The sequence below is a fragment of the Aethalodelphis obliquidens genome, unplaced genomic scaffold, assembly GCF_003676395.1.
Source record: "Aethalodelphis obliquidens isolate GAN/ISIS:26980383/991018 unplaced genomic scaffold, ASM367639v1 scaffold29, whole genome shotgun sequence".
Classification (NCBI taxonomy): Eukaryota; Metazoa; Chordata; class Mammalia; order Artiodactyla; family Delphinidae; genus Aethalodelphis; species Aethalodelphis obliquidens.
Window position 1 is genome coordinate 6,257 of NW_020837973.1, and position 18,832 is coordinate 25,088.

The 18,832-nt window shown below is 47.4% G+C and overlaps 1 protein-coding gene across 1 annotated transcript in view; it reads left to right on the plus strand.

The window, feature by feature from the left end:
• The first annotated feature begins 8,067 nt into the window (after positions 1 to 8,067).
• PLEKHG4B (pleckstrin homology and RhoGEF domain containing G4B) overlaps positions 8,068 to 18,832 on the plus strand; it is a 65,200-nt gene continuing 54,435 nt past the window's right edge. Inside the window, 1 exon segment of the mRNA XM_027125365.1 lies at positions 8,068 to 8,140. Within this exon segment, the coding sequence (XP_026981166.1) occupies positions 8,090 to 8,140 (51 nt within the window). The 5' untranslated portion in view covers positions 8,068 to 8,089.

An 18,832-nucleotide genomic window follows, 5' to 3' on the forward strand; every position in this document is an offset into this window, starting at 1 on the left:
ATTTCCTTTACCTTGGGAAATAAGGGGTGAAAAATTCACAGCACAGATGGGGCGAGCCGCCCGACGCAGAGGAGCCCTGGGGCCAGGAAGGAAGGGAGGCTGGGAAGAAGCCAGGTGGGTGTGACGGAGCCTGCAGGGGCCGGGAGGTCCATGTGGGAAGGCACAAAGAACTGAACCGGGATGGCGCCGGCATCACCACGGTCTGCTGAGGTCTGCGTTGCCCTTGGTCAGTGCACACAGCTGCTCCAAGGAGTGCACCCAAGCTGGCCGCACAGGGTTTCCGCTGGCCTGAGAGTGGAGCTGTCATTGCAGGGAACTTCCACCACCCCCCATACGTGTGCAGCCTCCCTCAAGGGGCTCCCTGCGCAGGAGCCCCGCACCGATGAGGGTGGCACGGGCTGCTCCTTTATGGAAGTCTCGTTTGGTACACTCTCCACCCATCCTCTGCCTTCCCGAGACACACACCTGTTTCACATAAAATTGGTGTCTGTGGCCAGTATATTTCCCAAGATAATTTCTGATTACAGCTTAAAATGAAAGCCATAGCAAATGCAGACTAGAATAGAATTTTAAAGTTGAAAAGCAATTTGATCCGTAGCCCAGCCCTCGGCAGCTCCCATAGCAGAAACCCCAGACAGTGCAGCTCTCAGTGAGCCTGGGGGTTCCTCATGCAACATCCCACACAGAGAAAAAGCAGATCTGGGCAGACGCTAACACAGGGTGCTCCTGGAATAAAACCTTGTGTGTCACTCCACGCACAATTTTATGCTTTTAACCGCATGGGCGTGTGTTGGTAGCAGTCCCAGAGCATTGCGGGTATTTCTAGGCTTACCTAAATGACACCATACCGTTCTGATCCTTTTGTAATTTGGTGTCTGTTTTACTCAACATTGCTTTTGAGGCTTCTCTGTGTTCATTCACTGTATGCGCTGTATTCCGCTGCACACAGGTCACAATTCGCTTTTCCATTCTCACGTTGATGCACTTAGGATGCCTCTGACCCTGAGCCCTTGTGGTGCTGGGTGAGGACTTGTGACTCCACTGCCCTCGCAGGCGTGAGCCTTGAGGCGATCTGCTGACATGAATTCACTGCCACATCCGCCAACACTGAGCAAACAAAACACCTGGGGTTTTTAAATCTCAGTATTAAAAAATATGAAATATTTTAGCTTTATATTACATTTTAGAAAAAATATTTTTAACTTTAAATATTTTTAGGCCTTCAGCATTTTGCCAAATGACAGGCATGAAATGAAAGCTTGTTTACACTTGCATTTTCCTAATTACTAGAAAGAGTGAACATTTTTTGTTTCTTGAGCATTAGGGTTTAATGCCAATTTCAAGACTGACATTTTGAAATGCCAATTCATAATTTGCCGATTTTCCCATTATAAGTTTTCAGGAGCCCTTTATGTATTCTGGACTCTGATCACTAGTTGGCTACAACAGTTTCAAACACCTCCCATTTTATGGCTCACCTTTTAAATTTATCACCCAGCAGTATGAAATTTTAATGTAGTCAATACATCAATCATTTTATTCATTGTCTGAGCTTTGTGCCTCATCATTTATTAAATACTTCCCTATCCCAACTTTATAATGTTCTTCTTTTCTTTTTTAAGCTTTTGCTTCTCATATTTAGTTCTTCAATTTATTTGCAATTTATTTTTACTGAGGTAAAATGCACATAACATAAAATTCACCATTTTAACCATTTTAAAGTGTACAATTCAGTGACATTTAGTACATTCAGAATGTCACACGACCATCACCACTCTCTAGCTCCAGAACATTTTCATCTCCCAAAAAGGAAACCTCGTACCCATTTAGCAATCGCTCCCCATCAGGCCCTCTCACCAGCCCCTGGCAAACAATCATTTGCTTTGGATTTATCCCCTCTACATATTTCACATAAATAGAATCATACAATGTATGGCTTTTGTGCCTGCTTCTTTGAGTTAGCAAAATGTTTTTAAGGCTCATCCACGTTGTAGGGTGCATTCGAACTTCATTCCCTTCTACAGCTGAATAATAGTCCATTGTATGAATGGACCACATTTTGTTTACCATTCATCTGTGAACGGACTTTGGATTTTTTCCACCTTCTGGCTATTGTGAACGGGGCTGCTATGAACACTTGTGTACAAATTTTTGTGTGACCTTATATTTCCATTTCTCTTGGGCATATACTTAGGAATGGAATTGCCGTGTTACATAGTGACTCTGTGTTTAACTTTTTGAGGAAATACCAGACTGTTTTCCATGCAGGCTGAACCACTTCACATTTCAAGGGCCGTGTACACTGATTCGAATTTCTCCACATCCTCAGCTACACTTATTATCCCCCCCTTTTTTATAGTCACCCCAGTGGGTGTGAAGTGGTATCTCATTATGGTTTTGATCTACATTTCCCTAATGACTGATGAGGCTGAACACCTTACCATGTACTTGTTGACCATCTGTATATCTTCTTTGGAGAAATGTCTATTTAAGTCCTTTGCACATTGTAAATGGGTCATTTGTCCCTGTTGTTTTTAGGAGCTCCTTATATATTCTGGATATTAATAATTTATAGAATACATAATTCACAAATATTTTCTCCCATTCTGTGAGTTGTCTTTTCACTTTCTTGACAATGTCCTTTGATGGACAAAAGTTCTTAATTTTGATGAAGTCCAATTTATATATTTTTTTCTTCTGTTGCTTGTGCTTTTGGTGTCAGTTTAAGAAACCACCACCAAATCCAAGGCCATTCAGATTTATCCCTGTTTTTTTCTAAGAATTATACATGTATAACTGATTCACTTTGTTATAAAGCAGAAACTAACACACCATTGTAAAGCAATTATACTCCAATAAAGATGTAAAAAAAAAAAGAATTTTATACCTTTAGTTCTTACATTTAGGTTTTTTGACCCATTTTTTTTCTTTCTGTCTTTTTTTTTTTTTTTTTTTTTTGGCCTCTTGGCTTATAGGATCTTAGTTCCCCAATCTGGGGTCGAATCCGGGCCCCGGCAGTAAATGTGCCAACTCCTAACCACTGGACCGCCAGGGGATTCCCCCTTGACCCATTTTTTAGTTAATTTTTGTATATGGTACGAGATAAGGGCCCAAATTTATTATTTGGCATGTGTATATCCAATCTTCCCAGCATCCCTTGTTGAAAAGACTGTCCTTACCCCACTAAATGTTCTTGACACACTTGTTGAAAATTATTCGACCATATATGTAAGAGTTTATTTCTAGGCTCTCTGTTCTGTTCCATTGGTCTATATGTCTGTCCTTATGCCAGACATAGTAGTAAGTTTCAATAGTAAGTTTGTAGTAAGTTTCAAATTCAGGTTCTGTGAGTCTTCCAACTTTTTCTGTTTTTCAAGATTGTTTTTGCTATCAGTAGCCACTTGCATTTCCATGTGGATTTGAGGATCAGAGTTTCCATTTCTGTGAAAAAGCCTGCTGGAATTTTAATAGGAATTGTCTTGAATCTGTAGATCATTTTTGGGTAGTATTGACGTCTTGATGATGTTAACTCTTCCTATCCACGAACAACTGATGTCTTTCCATTTATTTAGGTCATCATTAATTTCTTTCAGCAATGGTTTGTAGTTTTCAGCATACAAGTCTTTCATCTCCTTGATTAGATATATTCCTAAGTATTTAATTCTTTTAGATGCTATATTAGTGGAATTAGTTTTTAAATTTCTCTTTTGGATTTTTCATTGATGGCGTACAGAAACACAGCTGATGTGTGTGTGTTGATTTTGTGCCCTGCAACTTCGCTGAATTGTCTATTAGTTGTGGATTCTTTAGCCTTTTCTATATATATAGGATCATGTCACTGTGAATACAGACAATTTACCTCTTCCTTTCCAGTCTGAATGCCTTTTATTTCTTTTTGCTATCTGTAACAGCTCTTTCTGTTCTCTGTACTGGCTAGAAGTTCCAGTACAATGTTGAATAGAAGTACTAAAAGCATGCATCCTTGTCTGAGTCCTGATCTTATTAAGGAGAGACTTTTCAGCCTTTCACCATTGTGTGTGATGTTAACTGTGGGTTTTCCGTAAATACTGCTTAATCTGTTGAAGAATTTTCTCTCTAATCCTAGTTTTCTGAGAGCTTTTATCATGAAAAGATGTTGGAATTTTTAAAATGCCTTTTCTGCATCAATCGAAATGATCTTTTTTTTCCCTTTGTTCTGTGAATGTGATGCGTTTCATTGATTGATTTTCTTATGTTGAACCACCCTTGTATTCCTGGGATAAATTTCATTTGTTCATGGTGAATAATCTTTCTAATATACTATTGGATTCTATTTGCTACAATTTTATTGATCTTTTTGCATTTTTATTCATCATAGATATTGGCCTGCAGGTTTCTTTTCTTGTTATGCTTTGGCTGCAGAGAATGAGCTGGGAAATATCCCCTCCTCTTCGGTTTTTTGGAAGTTTCAGAAGGAGGACCATCTGCTCTTGTGACGTCATGTTGCTCAGCTCAGCCCTGGTCCCTCTGCCCTTCTGTCTGCACATTTAGTTCCCTCATCTCTAAACATGCCTATGTGTGGATACTTCCAGATCTGATTTCCAACCTGACCTCCCCTCTCGGTGCCAAACTCACACAGCAATCCGTCCACTCAACACGTCTAACAGCATCTCAGTGTTAATGTGTCTTCTCCTCCCAAATCTGCTTCTCCCCCAGTCTCTCCCATCTCAGTAAATGGTATCACCTTCCACCTGCTGATCAGGCCCCAAATCCCTGAGTTGCTGTCTTGGTGCTGATTCTTAACTGCAGACAGCAGAATCCACTGTAGCTAATTTAAGCAGTACGGAAGATATCAGGTGGGATAAACAAGGTCCTACTGTACAGCACAGGGAACGTTCAATATCCTCAGATAAACCATCATGGAAAAGCATATGAAAAAGAATCACTTTGCTGTACAGCAGAAATTAACACAACATTGTAAATTAACGATACTTCCATTAAAAAAAAGAACATATCAGGTGGACTATACCATCTCTGAGAGGGTCAGGGAACCAGGAATAGCCAGAAACGTCAGCAACCTGGAGGAACTACGGATAATGCTATAGGATTGTGTTAGGAAAATCCCCACTGCCCTGTTCCCTTCTGCTCGACAACAGTGCTGCCAGGGACAAGACGTGAACTGCCCCAGAGGAACCAATCACCTCCACTGCCAATCTGCTGAGACAGCCACTACTCCCGTGGCTCCTCTCACGTCTTATGTGGTGCATGGAAGAGCAAGAACAGGCACATCTGTAATGTCTGGGGCATGTAGTTTGGCGGTCTCCAGGGGAGCATGTGAAGCGTTTCGCAGAGGCCACGATCAGCTAATTCTCTGCCTGCCACCTTCCTCCTCAGCTTCTTTCTCCCTCACTCCCCAGAGCCAGAGATGGGTCACTCCTCTCAGCTCTCTCTGCCTTTACATAGATCCTGCTTTGACCATTTTTCACAACCTCTGGCATTCCTACCTTAAGCCAGCTCCCATCGCGCTCACCAGGATCCTGGCAGTGGCTTCCTGACCGTTCTTCCTGCCTCAGGCAGCTGTGGTGTCCACACTGCAGCCAGGTGAGATGTTTGGAATGTATCCGATAATGTTGCTTCCTCTCCAAACTCTCTCCACGGTGGCTTCCCACAACACTCAGAATAAAACAAAACTCATCACTAGGACTTACTCATCCCTTCAGCCTTTCCAGCCTTGTCTCCTCCGCACATGCATACCCTCATTCACCGTGCTCCTGGGTACACCGGCTTTCCTGCTGTCCCTCAAGCACACCAGATCTATTCCGGCCTCAGGGCCTTTACACAGGTGGCTCCTTCTGCCTGGAAATCACAAGCAGCTCCCTCCCTCCCTTTCTTCAGGTCCCTGAACAGTCTTCTCTGGCTTGACCATCTGCCTTATTCAGAGGTATTTCTCTGTTCATTGGTTTATTGTCTCTCTCCATTGGAATGTCAGATCCCCAAGGGGCCTGACAGGTGCCATGCAGTGACTGGCCAGAAGTAGGTGACCAATAAATACCTTCTGAATAAACTGAGCCATTTCAATAGTCCACGTTTTGGGGAAAACTTCTTAGAAGACATCCCTGACTCTATAGATACACAGCAAAGAAAGAATCAGATCCTTAGAAATTGCGGCTGGAGACGGCGCATGAGGACTCCTGGGCTTTCCCAGTGCAGGCCCAGCTTTGCCTAGATGCAACAGAGGCACAACCCCTATGGGCCCCAAAATCTCCGGTAAGAGTGAGATTCCAGAGCTGCACCCTAACCAAGCATCCAGGCCACTGCTGTCCTCCCCTGACGTCAGTTCCCGGATCCTGGAGGCGCTGAACAGGGACAATGTCCCCTGTTCTGGAAGCATGCCAACATAGCCCAGTTCTGGCCTGGCAGGTGCTTTGGGACCACAGAGATTTATGCAGCGCCTGTTTATGTCGAGGTTTATGTGGCTCCTGTTTCTGCAGTGTCATGGGCAGGTAAGTGGTGAGCAGAGGATGGGGCAGGGGGCCTCAGGGAGGTGCAGACAATGAGTAACACCCCAGCACTGAGACGGGGCTGAGTCTGCTTGGGCCCAGTGGGAAGGGCTGGAGGTTCCAGGAAGCAGAACAGAGGAGCCACAGAGGAATTCAAAGAACCAGTACTGGGTGAGGGGGCAGAACTCATCCCGCCGCCCTCAGCTTCTTTCACTCTGTACCTGAAGCCATGCAGCTCCAGCACAACTGAACTTTATCTCTAAATGAGGGCGTTTGTCCGCAGTGGGGGCACTGAGTCAGTGTCCCTGTTTCTAGTCGGGACACAGTACAGGACAAGCGTGGGGAGACACGCCCCCCCGCCGAGGGGACGGGTTCCTCTCAGAACCCGGCTGCATCCCCAGCACACAGCAAGTGCTCCTCAAGCCAGAGCCCTACAGTCGCCTAGCTACAGGGAAGGCGTCTGTCTCCCCGGGCTGGGGCTGGAGGTGGGGGTACTTTGTTTCTGTAGGTTCTCCAGAAACCCAGGCATTCCAGTTGCAAAGCCAGTGAGAGCCTGTTCAACTGTCCGCGCGCCCGACTCCCCAAGGAGGGGAACGTGGCCTCTCGCTGAGGCCCAGAGGCTCACGAGTTCTGTTTACCCGGCAGAGAGCGTCCCATAAGCCAGGGAGCTCGCTTGGCGGGAAGAGAAGGCCGGTCCTTCCACACCGGCGGAAATCGGTCCGCTCCACCTACACCAGTGGAAATCAGGGTCCAGTTATCTTCACTAGTCTGTCTACACCGTTGCATGTCAGGTGTGAATCTATCTACACTGGGGGAAATCAAAATCCGATAGCGTTCACCAGCAGAAATCAGAGTCCAGTCTGTCTACACCCACGGAAACCGGGTGCAGCGCCACTGCCACTGGTCTGCGAACAAAATGGTAGGTCCCCAGGCTCTGCGAGAATAAAAGTCACAAAGAATTCCGCCCCCGCCCCTGCTCGGGGAGGGAGGAGCTCGCCCCCAGCCTTCCGCCCCTGCGGGGTCTTCTCCCAGGTGAGGGTGCGGCCCGAGGCACCTACAAGGCCGCCCACACCCCCGGGCTGAGACGCCCCCAACCTGCCTCGCCCAGCAGCCTCCGGGGATGAGACCCCCTCCAACACCCAGTCCCGGAGCCCCCGGGAGTGAGACCCCCCTCCAACCTTCTCCCCGGAGCCCCCAGGGGAGAGACGACCCCTCCTACCTCGGAGTCCCCGGGGATGAAACCCGCCCCAGCCTTCGCCCCGGAGCCCCTGGGGGTGAAAGGCCCCTTCCCCCCGCCCCTGCCGCGGTCCCGGGTCCCGCCCCTCCGCCCCACGGGTGAGGCGGGCAGGGGGCGCTGCCGGGAGGGTCCGCCTCTTCCCGCCCCGTAGCCCCAGGGGTGGGACCCCCTCCCACTTTCGTGCCGGAGCCCCTGGGGGAGAGGCGCCCCTCCCCGTCCCCCGAGGCCCTAGGCCCCGCCCCCGCCCCACCTGTGAGGCGGGCAGGGGGCGCGGCCGGGAGGGCCCGCCCCTAGCCCGCCGCCCTTCCCACGCCCCGCGGGCGGGCCTTCCGAGCGCAGTCCTCCCCGCGGCCGGGACAAAGGCGGCGCCACCATGGCCCTCAGCGCGGCGCTCGGCCGGGGCGACCGGGGCTCGGGGAACAAGGTAGGGGACGGCCGGCGGCTGTGGGGAGGGTCCTGAGGCCGCGGCTGCGGCGGCGGGAGGGAGCTTTCACTTTTTCCGGTCACTTAAATGAAGGGTTAGCAAACTTTTCCCTTAACCTCGTGAATATTTATGAGAGAAGTATGCTTTTCAAGACAGATTTGCATTCCTGGGGTGTGAAGGGAGTGCAGGGGAGGGGGCTAGGACAAAAAGACGCTTGTGAAGTTGTCGCCAACAATGAGAATGTTCCTGAGTTATTCATTACCTCAAAACTGGTGGGACAAACCAATGAACTTTGTGCACGAAGACAAAGAACTTTTACTTTAAAAATCCAGGATAGACTTATATTGGAAAGGCAGTCGATTTAAATAATGAACATTGCCTAGTAAAGAAGACAGTGATTTCAGGTCTAGAATAGTGTGGTGGAAGCTGTCTTGTATTTCTTCCTGTGAACTGCAAAAAGTGCGTCGGGTCTGTCTTTCCCTTTTTCCTGTGAACTAGATTACAGAGTGTTTTGGTACAGTAATTACACTCTACTCCTGTTACCCAACAGCATTTTCACTTTAAAAGTTTAGCTGGTACTTTCAGGTGTCTAATTAAGACTTAAAACACATAATTTAAAAAATAAGTTGAAGGTAGCTGAAACTGCATAATTAACAACTGAGCATCAAGTCGGCTTCAGCGTCCTGAAAAGAGATTTCAAAGTGGACAGAAGTGAGGTTTGGCTTCCTGACCCTAACCCTCCAGCTCCCAGGCTCTCTGCATCAGGAGGAACTTCGGAGGCCACCGTTTGCTCTCAGTGGACACCTTCAAACTCGAAGACGTTTGCATTCCTAGTGGAGCCACATCCCTGTACTGGAGGGCTGGGCATCCCCCACGGAGACAATGCACCCACTTCTGCTTCTGAGGAGATGCCCCGTTTTGATCTCATAGTTTGGCATCCAGTCTGCAAACAGGAGCAGTGGTCTGGGTTGGGATCACAAGTGGACTTGCCCAGGTGGGCCACAGAGAACAGAGCCCTGACCTTTCCAGTGGACTGGGGGCTTGGGTGCAGGTGACCTGTGGTTTTATCCCGTTAGAGGGGCCCCGTGTAGGTCTAGTCTGAAATCGCCTTTGTGAAATGTGGACCTTTGTGTCTGTAGTTCATGAGCTTGGTGGTGGTCTCACCTGAATACTTTATTACTTGTAAAGCATCCCAAAAATGCTGGTCTAAGGAAAGAAAGTCGGCCTGAATTTGCCCCGAGACTCTGAGATGTGTGTTCACAGGTTGTATCATCCAGGCAAACACAGGAGACCCCAGACTCCCAGATCAAGGCATTTTTTTAATGAGAATCATTCAAGCCCAGTTCCCATGCCTCCCTCCTTCCAAACAGAACTACTGTGTCCTCTCTTTGTGCTTGAACAAAAATCAAGTCACTTAGAGCCACCCAGCCCTAACAGCCATCCTCCAGGACAGGGTACCCATTCTACAAATGGTGGAAAGCCAGGCTTCCGCACTTGACCTGTGGCTCCCAGCCAGGAAGCAGCCTGGAAGCGGTGGCTTTCCTCTCCACACGGCTGTGCCAGGGGCAGTGGTGCCTCTGCTCTGTATTGATCCTCCTGCCCTGTCAGAACAGGGCTTCTGTGCCCTGCTCGCCATGGGAGGTGCCCTCGGGATTGCAGCTTCTTTACCTGCATCTCTCTGCCCCTTACAGGGCCTGGCACTCAGCAGGTGTGCAGCGGCCAGTGCTCACTGGTCCAGCCAAGAAAAATGATCCCAGAGAGACAGTTGGTCTGACCTAAGAGCCCAGCACACTTCCGAAGGGGTCAGGAGGGTGGTGGGACAGAGGGGTGGGCTGCAAGGTGGCAAGTCCTGCCCTGAACCTGTTGGTCCTGAGAAGCCTTGGGAATCTGGGATCCTGTGAGCAGAAGGCATCCCACAATTGCCATTTACCCTACAAGGGGGTCAAGGAGGGCAGGTGCCTTGGGAGTGGAGAAGAGGCTCTGGACCTCCACCTGGTGCCCAGAGAACAGGCCTGGGGTGTTGGATTTAATGTGCACCCACATCCACCCGCTGTTATCTGTCAGTCTTTGGGCCAGTGGTTCAGCCTCTTGGAGTTTCAGTCTGTTCACTTACAGGATAACCTGTGGCCACCCACCTCTTGGAGCACCATAGCATCTAATTTTAAAGTGGATGAGTTGATGCTTCTTGAAAGGAAACCCAGGTCATCACCGAGCTGAATGTTCCTGAGTTGAAGGCTGTCTCTGTCCTGATATCTGGGACAACTTTCCAGGTGTCTCAGTTCACACCTGGGCCCAAACTCTCAAAGATAGAGCTTTCAGATACTTTTAGACAAGTGTGCAACCTTACAGAACTTTCCCCAAAAGTGAGAAAATCAGGTTGTGGAAAACTCACTTTGTGGTGAGTTTATTTTATATGACTTTAAAACTACTTATGTTTCTGAGACCTAGGATAGGGATTAAATCTAATGCCAACAACAGTTTGGGACAGGAATTAATTTGAAGTTCTGCACTAAAACTGTGCAAGTCTGCCAGGTAATGAGTATGTGCACCTCCCCTGGCAAAGTCTCACCTGCCTGCAGCCCCCCAACGTGGGACCCCCAACCCTGGTACGCGTTAGCCTCAGAAAGCTCCCCTGGGTCATGCTGCCGCAGCCCCCTCCACAGCCCCCGCCCCACAATGATTTGAACTGACATCACCCTATCCTGACTACCCTCAGTAGCCTGCTTCCCCAGGCAGCACCGGCTTTATTTCATTCCCCGTATTTCCCTGGTGCCTGGAGTAGTGCATGGCACACAGTAGGTGCTCAACAAGTATTTGTCACAAGGTGGCAACTGTATCCCCTCCTCTGAAGCTCACTGTCACTCCCCCGCCCAGTCGCAACCTCACGGGGCTACACAGATGCAGGGCTTGCCCGGTGACCTGAGCTAACACGATTCCTGAGATTTTTAAGAATAAAGTAACGGCCTCAGAGGGAGCAGCCAGGTTATAGCTGATTCTGGGAAGCTTTACTTGCCTGAGTGCAATCTAGTAAAGCAGGTTCAAGGCAATTACAGAGAACAGCTTGGCAATACCTGGTGTGACATAATGAATGAACTTTGCATGTAGTTTTTGAGGTGGAGATGATAGTGCATGGTGCAGAAGAGAAGAAATGCCTGAATGAATTTTCAGTGAATGGAAAAGGCTGACCCTTCCCTTCATCGTCAGGTGGTTTGGAATTAGCTGCGGGCCATCAGGTGGCCTTGCCCGGAGAGTGAAGAGGTTGGAAAGAGTTTCTGAGAGCTCTTGGGCTCTGTCTCTGGCTAGAATGAGACACAGGGCAGTGTGGATGGAAGCAGTGGGCTTGGTGGTTAGGGATGCAGGCTATGTGGCCATAGTGGCTTGGGTTCAGTTCTGGTTCCCCCACTGAGTGGGTGGGCAGGTAAGCCCCTCAACCTCACCATCTTTAGAATGGGGAAGATAATAGTATTACAATGTTTTTAGGATACTGTCTGGCATACAGTAAGTGCTCAGTAAATGTTGGCTATTCTGTGACTGTGGTAGAGAGGAAGAGAGATTTTCATACAAATAAGAGAAAAACGATTGAGTTATAATATTTCCTTGAATCACTTAAGGAAAAATATTCATTGACGTTATCTTCAAGGTATGTTGATGCTCAAAGATATCACCAGGGAAGAGGAGTTACAACTACAATTATGTGCTATTTTAACAATGTATTTCTGAATTTTTTAAAGAAATGCTTTGTGAAAGTGCCCAGATCAATAGGTCATGAGCTCCACTTGAGTTCAAGGGTCCCAGAGCTTTCCCTATGGATTATTCAAAGAGACTAAAGAAAAGGTAACTGGAAGAAGCATTTAGGCAGCCCAGAGTACCACGCTGGGTAAGGAATGAGCGTTTGGTTCTCAAACTGATTCTCGCCCGTCCAGAGACGGCAACCCAGAGAATCACGGCGATGTGAACCGAGCAGACGAGCCTCAAAGCCCAGTATAAGCTCCCCCGAAAGCACATGTTTAAATAGGAGGAGCATGTGGAAGGGTTGTTGGGGGGACAGAGCAACAAAAGCCACATGTGAGAAGGAAACTACCATCACAATTACTGGAAGGTACCAGAACTAATTCTTTAAAAAACAGCTGAGGTGAAATTCACATGACACAAATGTAGCCATTTTAAATCAAACAATCTGGTGGCATTTAGTACATTCACAATGCTGTGCAACCACCACCTCTGTCTAGTTCCAGAACATTCCTACAGCCCAAAGCAAAACCCCACACCCCTTAGGCAGCTTCTCCCATTCCACCCTCTGCTCAGCCCCTGGAACCACTAATGTGCTCTCTGTCTCTATGGATTTGTCTACTCTGAATATTCCATATAAGTGGAATCATAAAATATGTGACTTTTTTGTGTGTTAAAATACATATAGCATGAAATTTACCATTTTAACCATTTTTTAGTTCAGTGGTATTACATACATTCACATTGTTGTGCACCATCACCGCCGTCCATTCCCATGACTCCCTGGTCTTGTAAATCTGAAACTCTACACCTATTGAACAGTAACTCCTGACTCCGCCCTGCCCCCAGAGCCTGGCAAGCACCATTCTACTTTCTGTCCTTATGATTGTGACTACACTAAGTACCACTGAGTGTAAGTGGAATTATACGGTATCTGTCTTTTTATGATTGGTTTACTGCACTGAACGTAATGTCCTCAAGTTTCATCCATGTTGTATCATTATCAGAACTTCATTCCTTTTATGGCTGAATAATATTCCATTGTAGGGGACTTCCCTGGTGGCACAGTGGGTAAGACTCCACACTCCCAATGCAGGGGGCCCAGATTTGATCCCTGGTCGGGGAACTAGATCCCACATGGACGCGGCAACTAAGAGTTCACATGCCACAATTAAGACCTGGCGCGGCCAAAATAAATATTTTTTTAAAAGTTAAAAAAAATTAATATTCCATTGTATGGATGGACCATAAATTTGGTTTATCCATTTATCTGTTGATGGACATTGGACTGTTTCCATCTTTTAGGTTTTATGAATAATGCTGCTATGATTATGTCTTTACAAGTTTTTGTGTGTACATATATTTTCATTTATTTCATTTATTGGGTATATACCTTCAGGGTCATATGGTAATTCTATGTTTAACTCTTTTTTTTGGCCTTGCCGCGTGGCATGTGGGACCTTAGTTCCCCGACCAGGGTCAAACCCATGCCCCCTGCAGTGGAAGCTCAGAGTCCTAACCACTGGACCACCAGGGAAGTCCCCAACTATGTTTAACTTTTTGATGAACCACCAGATTTTTTTTTCACAGCAGCCTAATCATTTTACATTTTCCCAGCAATGTATGAGGGTTCCAGTTTCTCCACCGCTTCACCAAGACTTTTTATTTTCCAGTTTTATAGTCACCCTCGTGGGTATGAAGTGATATTGTAGTTCTGGTTTGCATTTCCCTAATGACTACTGATGTTAAACTTATTTTCATGTGCTTGTTGACCATCTGCATATCTTCTTTGGAGAAATGTCTATTCAAGTTCTTTGCCCATTTTAAATTAAGTTGTTTGTCTTTTTATTGTTGAGTTCTAAGAGTTCTTTACTCTGGACACTAGACTCTTAACAGATATATGATTTGCAAATATTTTCTCCCATCTGTTGGCTATCCTTTTACTTTCTTGATAGTATCTTTTGATGCACAAAAGTTTTAAATTTGGATAAAATTTAATTTATATATTTTTTCTTTCGTTGTTCATGCTTGTGGTGTCGTATCTAAGAAAACATACAAGGTCATGCCACATACAAGGTCATGAAGATTTATCCCTATGTTTTCTTCTAAGAATTTTGTAGCTTCAGTGCTTACATTTAGGTCGTTGACTCATTTCTAGTTGATTTTTGTGTGTGGTGTGAGATAGGGGTCCAACTTAATTATTTTGTATATGGATATCCACTTTTCCCATCACCATTTTTTTTTTTTTTCTGGTACGCGGGCCTCTCACAGTTGTGGCCTCTCCCGTTGCGGAGCACAGGCTCCGGATGCGCAGGCTCAGCGGCCATGGCTCACGGGCCCAGCCGCTCCGCGGCATGTGGGATTTTCCCGGACCGGGGCACGAACCCGTGTCCCCTGCATCGGCAGGCGGACTCTCAACCATCTGTGCCACCAGGGAAGCCCCATCACCATTTTTTGAAGAACTTATTTTTTCCCAATTGAATAGTCTTGGAACCCTGGTTGAAAGTCAGTTGGCTGTAGTTTGGGGGGTTTATTTCTGACCCTCAGTTCTATTCCATTGGTCTATGTGTCTGTCTTTATGCCAAAACCACACTATTTTGATTACTGTAGCTTCGTAGCAGGTTTTGAAAGCAGGAAGTGTGAGTCCTCCAAATTTGTCCTTCTTTTTCAATATTCCTTTAACTACTCAGGACCCCTTGAAATTCCATATTAATTTGAAGATTTTTTTTCCCATTTCTAGAAAAAAAGCAATTGAAAGTTTGATAGAAATGGCATTGAATTTGTAGATCACTTTGAATGGTATTGACATCTTAACAGTGTTAAGCCTTCCAATCCATGAACCAGGAATGTTTTTCCATTTAATTAGGTTTCTTTAATTTCTCTCAGTAATGCTTTGGAGTTTTCAGTGTACAAGTCTTTCATCTCTTGGGTTAAATGTATTCTTCAGTATTTTATTCTTTTTAGATGCTATTATAGAATGGAATTGTTTTCTTCATTTCCTTTTTGGATTCTTCATTGCTGGTGTAGAGAAGCACAACTGATTTTTGCATGTTGATTTTGTATCTCATACCCTGCAACTTTGCTGAATCTACTTATTAGCTCTAGTAGCTTTATTTGTAGATTCTTTGTGATTTTCTGTATATAAGATCATGTCATCTGCAAATAGAGATAGTTTTACTTCTTCATTTCTAAATTAATTTGCCATTAATTTTTTTCTTGCCTAATTGCTCTGGCTAGAACTTCCAGGGCAGTGTTGCATAGCAGTGGAGAAAGTGGGCATCCTTGCTTAGTTCCTGTTGTTAGAGGAAAGCCTTTTGGTCTTTCACTGTTGAGTATGAAATTAGCTGTGGGCACTGATAAGTGCCTTTTTATCATGTTGAAGAAGAGCCTTTCTATTCCTAGTTTTCTGGGTGTTTTTATCGGGAAAGTGTTAGGGTTTGTCAAATGCTTTTTCAGCATCATTAGAGATGATCATAGGGGCTTTTTCTTCATTCTGTTCATGTGGAGTATTATATTGACTGATTGTTGAACCACCCTTGCATTCCTGGACTAAATCCCACTTGGTCATGGTCAATAATCCTTGTAATATGCTGTTAGATATGGTTTCCTAGAATTTTGCTGAGAATTTGGAACGAATTTTATAACTCTGCTTTAAAATTTCATTATATTGTAGAAGATTAATTCTTAAGAATGTATGTTTTGAAATAAGAAGTAACCTCTTTAAGAAACAAGTTTGTGTCAAAGGCCAAAATATAAAATTACTAGGAAATCTGCAGAAGTTTAAGACTTCAAAATGTAGCTACTGGGTAAAAAGCCATTTGGGGAAGGAGTGTGATGAGGTTAATCCATATAAAATGCTTAAGCAGTGTCTGACACGTACCAGAGTTCACACGTTCCCATCATGTTGTCTTTGGGGTACAATCAAGCATCCAGGAGGTGCTTGCGTCCTCTCCTGTGATAATACCCGCCTCAGTACTATAGTTTTCACCTTCTTGTGATACACCGGCTACTAGGCTATCAGCTCAGGACATTGATCTTTGTATCCTTCAGGGTGCTTAGCACACAGTAGGTACTCCGTAAATGCACTTTGGTGTTGAGAGTGGAAAATATTTAGTGATCCAGGAGAGTGGTGCCTCTGTGACCAGTGTATCATGAGAAAGACCACAGGTAAGGAGTGAGGAAGGAGCAGAAACACAGGGTTAGCACATCAGGACCGGGCCTGGGAGGAAGTGTCCCCTGACGCTGTGCTTCCTGTGGGATTTCTGCTCAAACCACAAGGGGAGAGGAAGCAGAGCACCTGGTCCAGGCTGGAGCGACAGTTGGAGAGAGGCACCTGGACCCTGCAGTGGGTTTCGGCAGCCCCTTCAATGGTGCTTAGGCAAACGAGGGCCCACCTCTCAAATCCTGAAATGCCAGCACTCATAGATGCTTTTATTAGCCAATTTCACGCTGCCAAAAAGTACAGATGTTATTTCAATATTCCCGTAAGCTTTGTCTTCCGTGCTTTCACATCAGTTAATATTTTGTCCCTCCTGTCACCCCATCTAGATCCATCACACTCTTCCCAGCTAGAGGAAACAGATGCCTTCCAACCACACTCCAAATGGTTCACAACCACCATGAGTTTGGGGGTCTCGGGCAGGCTGCATGGGGTGCTGGCAGTGGCCAACCCCTCCCCGCGTCTCCTGCCCCTCGCCTTACAGGGGCAGCGCTCTTAGTTCTTCCCTGGGCCCTAGATCCTCAGGACGCCTGAGCTCTGTGCAGCCTGTGCACCCACTGGCCTCTGGCCCACTTACCTCTGTGCACAGGAATCATACTAGGACAGCAGCCTCTTCACTGCTGGCTTAGATCTCCTAGGTGCTCACAGCCTTCGAGCGCTGCCCAGGTGGTGTTGTTGCACGTGGCTTTTCCCTTTGCAGTCCTGGAGGGGTGGTTGTTAGGAACAAATCTGGTAAAGGCCTCCTGAGTCTTGCACCTCCCATTCCGAGTGGCGGCACAACTTCCTCCCTGGACCCTGCTCCGGCTGGTCTAGGACAGACCTGGGTGTCACCGCTCTGTGACGGCGTCAGGGGTCTTCTGTTAACCCCCAACCTCATACACTTACAGCAAGCTGCTGGGTGGAGACTGACACCTCTCGCTCTTCCTGCCGAAGTGCATCATCCCTGCCAGGCCCAGCCCTGCGTGAGTAGGGTTCCACTGATCTCCATTCTCCCTTTTCCTTCCCCCTTAGTTCACAGAGTGACATATTTCAGGGCCCATGTGTTTTGCCTCTTGAATTCAAACACGGTCAGTAAAACGTAGCAAGTGAGGGGGGAGAGCAGCGGTCCCGCTCTGGGAGGAGAGGGGCTTCTGCAGAGCACTGATCAGAGACCCGGGTGCGGGTCCCAACCTCACACACTGTTTCTCCGGTTTCCTTGCACGCAGGGGTGTTATTTTCACACCCCTGCGACTTGCTCGAGTACACACACCCCTGCGCTACGTTCCCACCTCACTCTGGATTTACTGCCATTATTTGCAGAATTGCCGCCAGTCCTTGTGAGGATTCAGTAACCCGGGTCAGGCCTTCTGCTACTGAAACACTGTCCTCTGAGGGCACAGATGTCAAATATTTACTAGTGTCTCATCAAATTCCTGAGCCATTGAATACATGGGCGGACCCAGCACAGAGTCTTCATAAAGTGAGGTTCAACATATCCTGAATCGGCTTAAAACAGAATTATAAATGGAAACTAAAACAAAAAAAACCACTCCTCACTCATCTCCACCCTCACTCACCTCCACCCCCACCTCCACCCTCCCTCACCTCCACACTCACCTCCATGCTCACCTCCACCCTCCCTCACCTCCACCCTCACCTCCACCCTCCCTCACCTCCACCCTCACCTCCACCCTCCTTCACCTCCACACTCACCTCCACCCTCCCTCACCTCCACCCTCCCTCCCCTCCACGCTCACCCCCACCCTCCCTCACCTCCACACTCACCTCCACCCTCCCTCACCTCCACCCTCACCTCCACACTCACCTCCACCCTCACCTCCACCCTCCCTCACCTCCACCCTCCCTTACCTCCACTCTCACCTCCACACTCACCTCCACCCTCACCTCTACGCTCACCTCCACACTCACCTCCACCCTCACCTCCATGCTCACCTCCTCCCTCACCTCCACACTCACCTCCACACTCACTCCCTCCCTCCTTTTGTTCAGTGTGGTATACCCATTTATAGTAGCAATCAAATTCAGGGTTAAACTTTGGGACTTGAGCTGAGAGCTATCCCCTTATGGGCTCAAGGAAACCCACATGTTATAAGCAGACTAGCCATATCATTTATTGTCCAAATTCGAACACTTTGAGGAGAAAGAGAGAGCTGTTGCCTTGACCACAGGTGAAAACCCAAACTGTGTGGGAAACCCTGCCCTGGTTGCCGGTCTGTGGCTTGGGGTATCTCCACCTCCTGGGGTCGTTCTTCTCCGTGGGTGAGGAGTGCTCATGCACAGGTGTTTGCCCACCTCCCTTGTGGACCAGGTGTGTGACTCCCAGTGAGCGCCCGAGAGCCAGGCTGTGCAGACATGCTGCCTACGTGGCCCCCAGCAGAGCCACCAGCCGGCACTTGTCCGGCTCTGCCCGTCAGACTCCTCGCACTCTGAGCCTGGCCGCCACTGGGAGCTTCTAGTTTGCACCACCAGCACCACCCCCTCTCTCCTGTGTTTGCCCCCAGGGCTCCCGCTGTTGTGTAATTCCAGGAGTTGGAAGCGCCTGCCAGGCCCTTTCAGAGTGTGGTTTGGGGCTCCAGGGTTAGCTTCATCTTCAGAGTCGACATCCCTCCCAGTTTTGTGACAAGTCCTTCTCTGTCCCTCTCAGGTCCCTTTCTCAGGAAACCCAGGGCCCATTCACATGGCAGGAGCCACACATGCCCTGCCTGTCTGTGCCTGGGACCATTATGCTTTGTGGTCACTTTCTT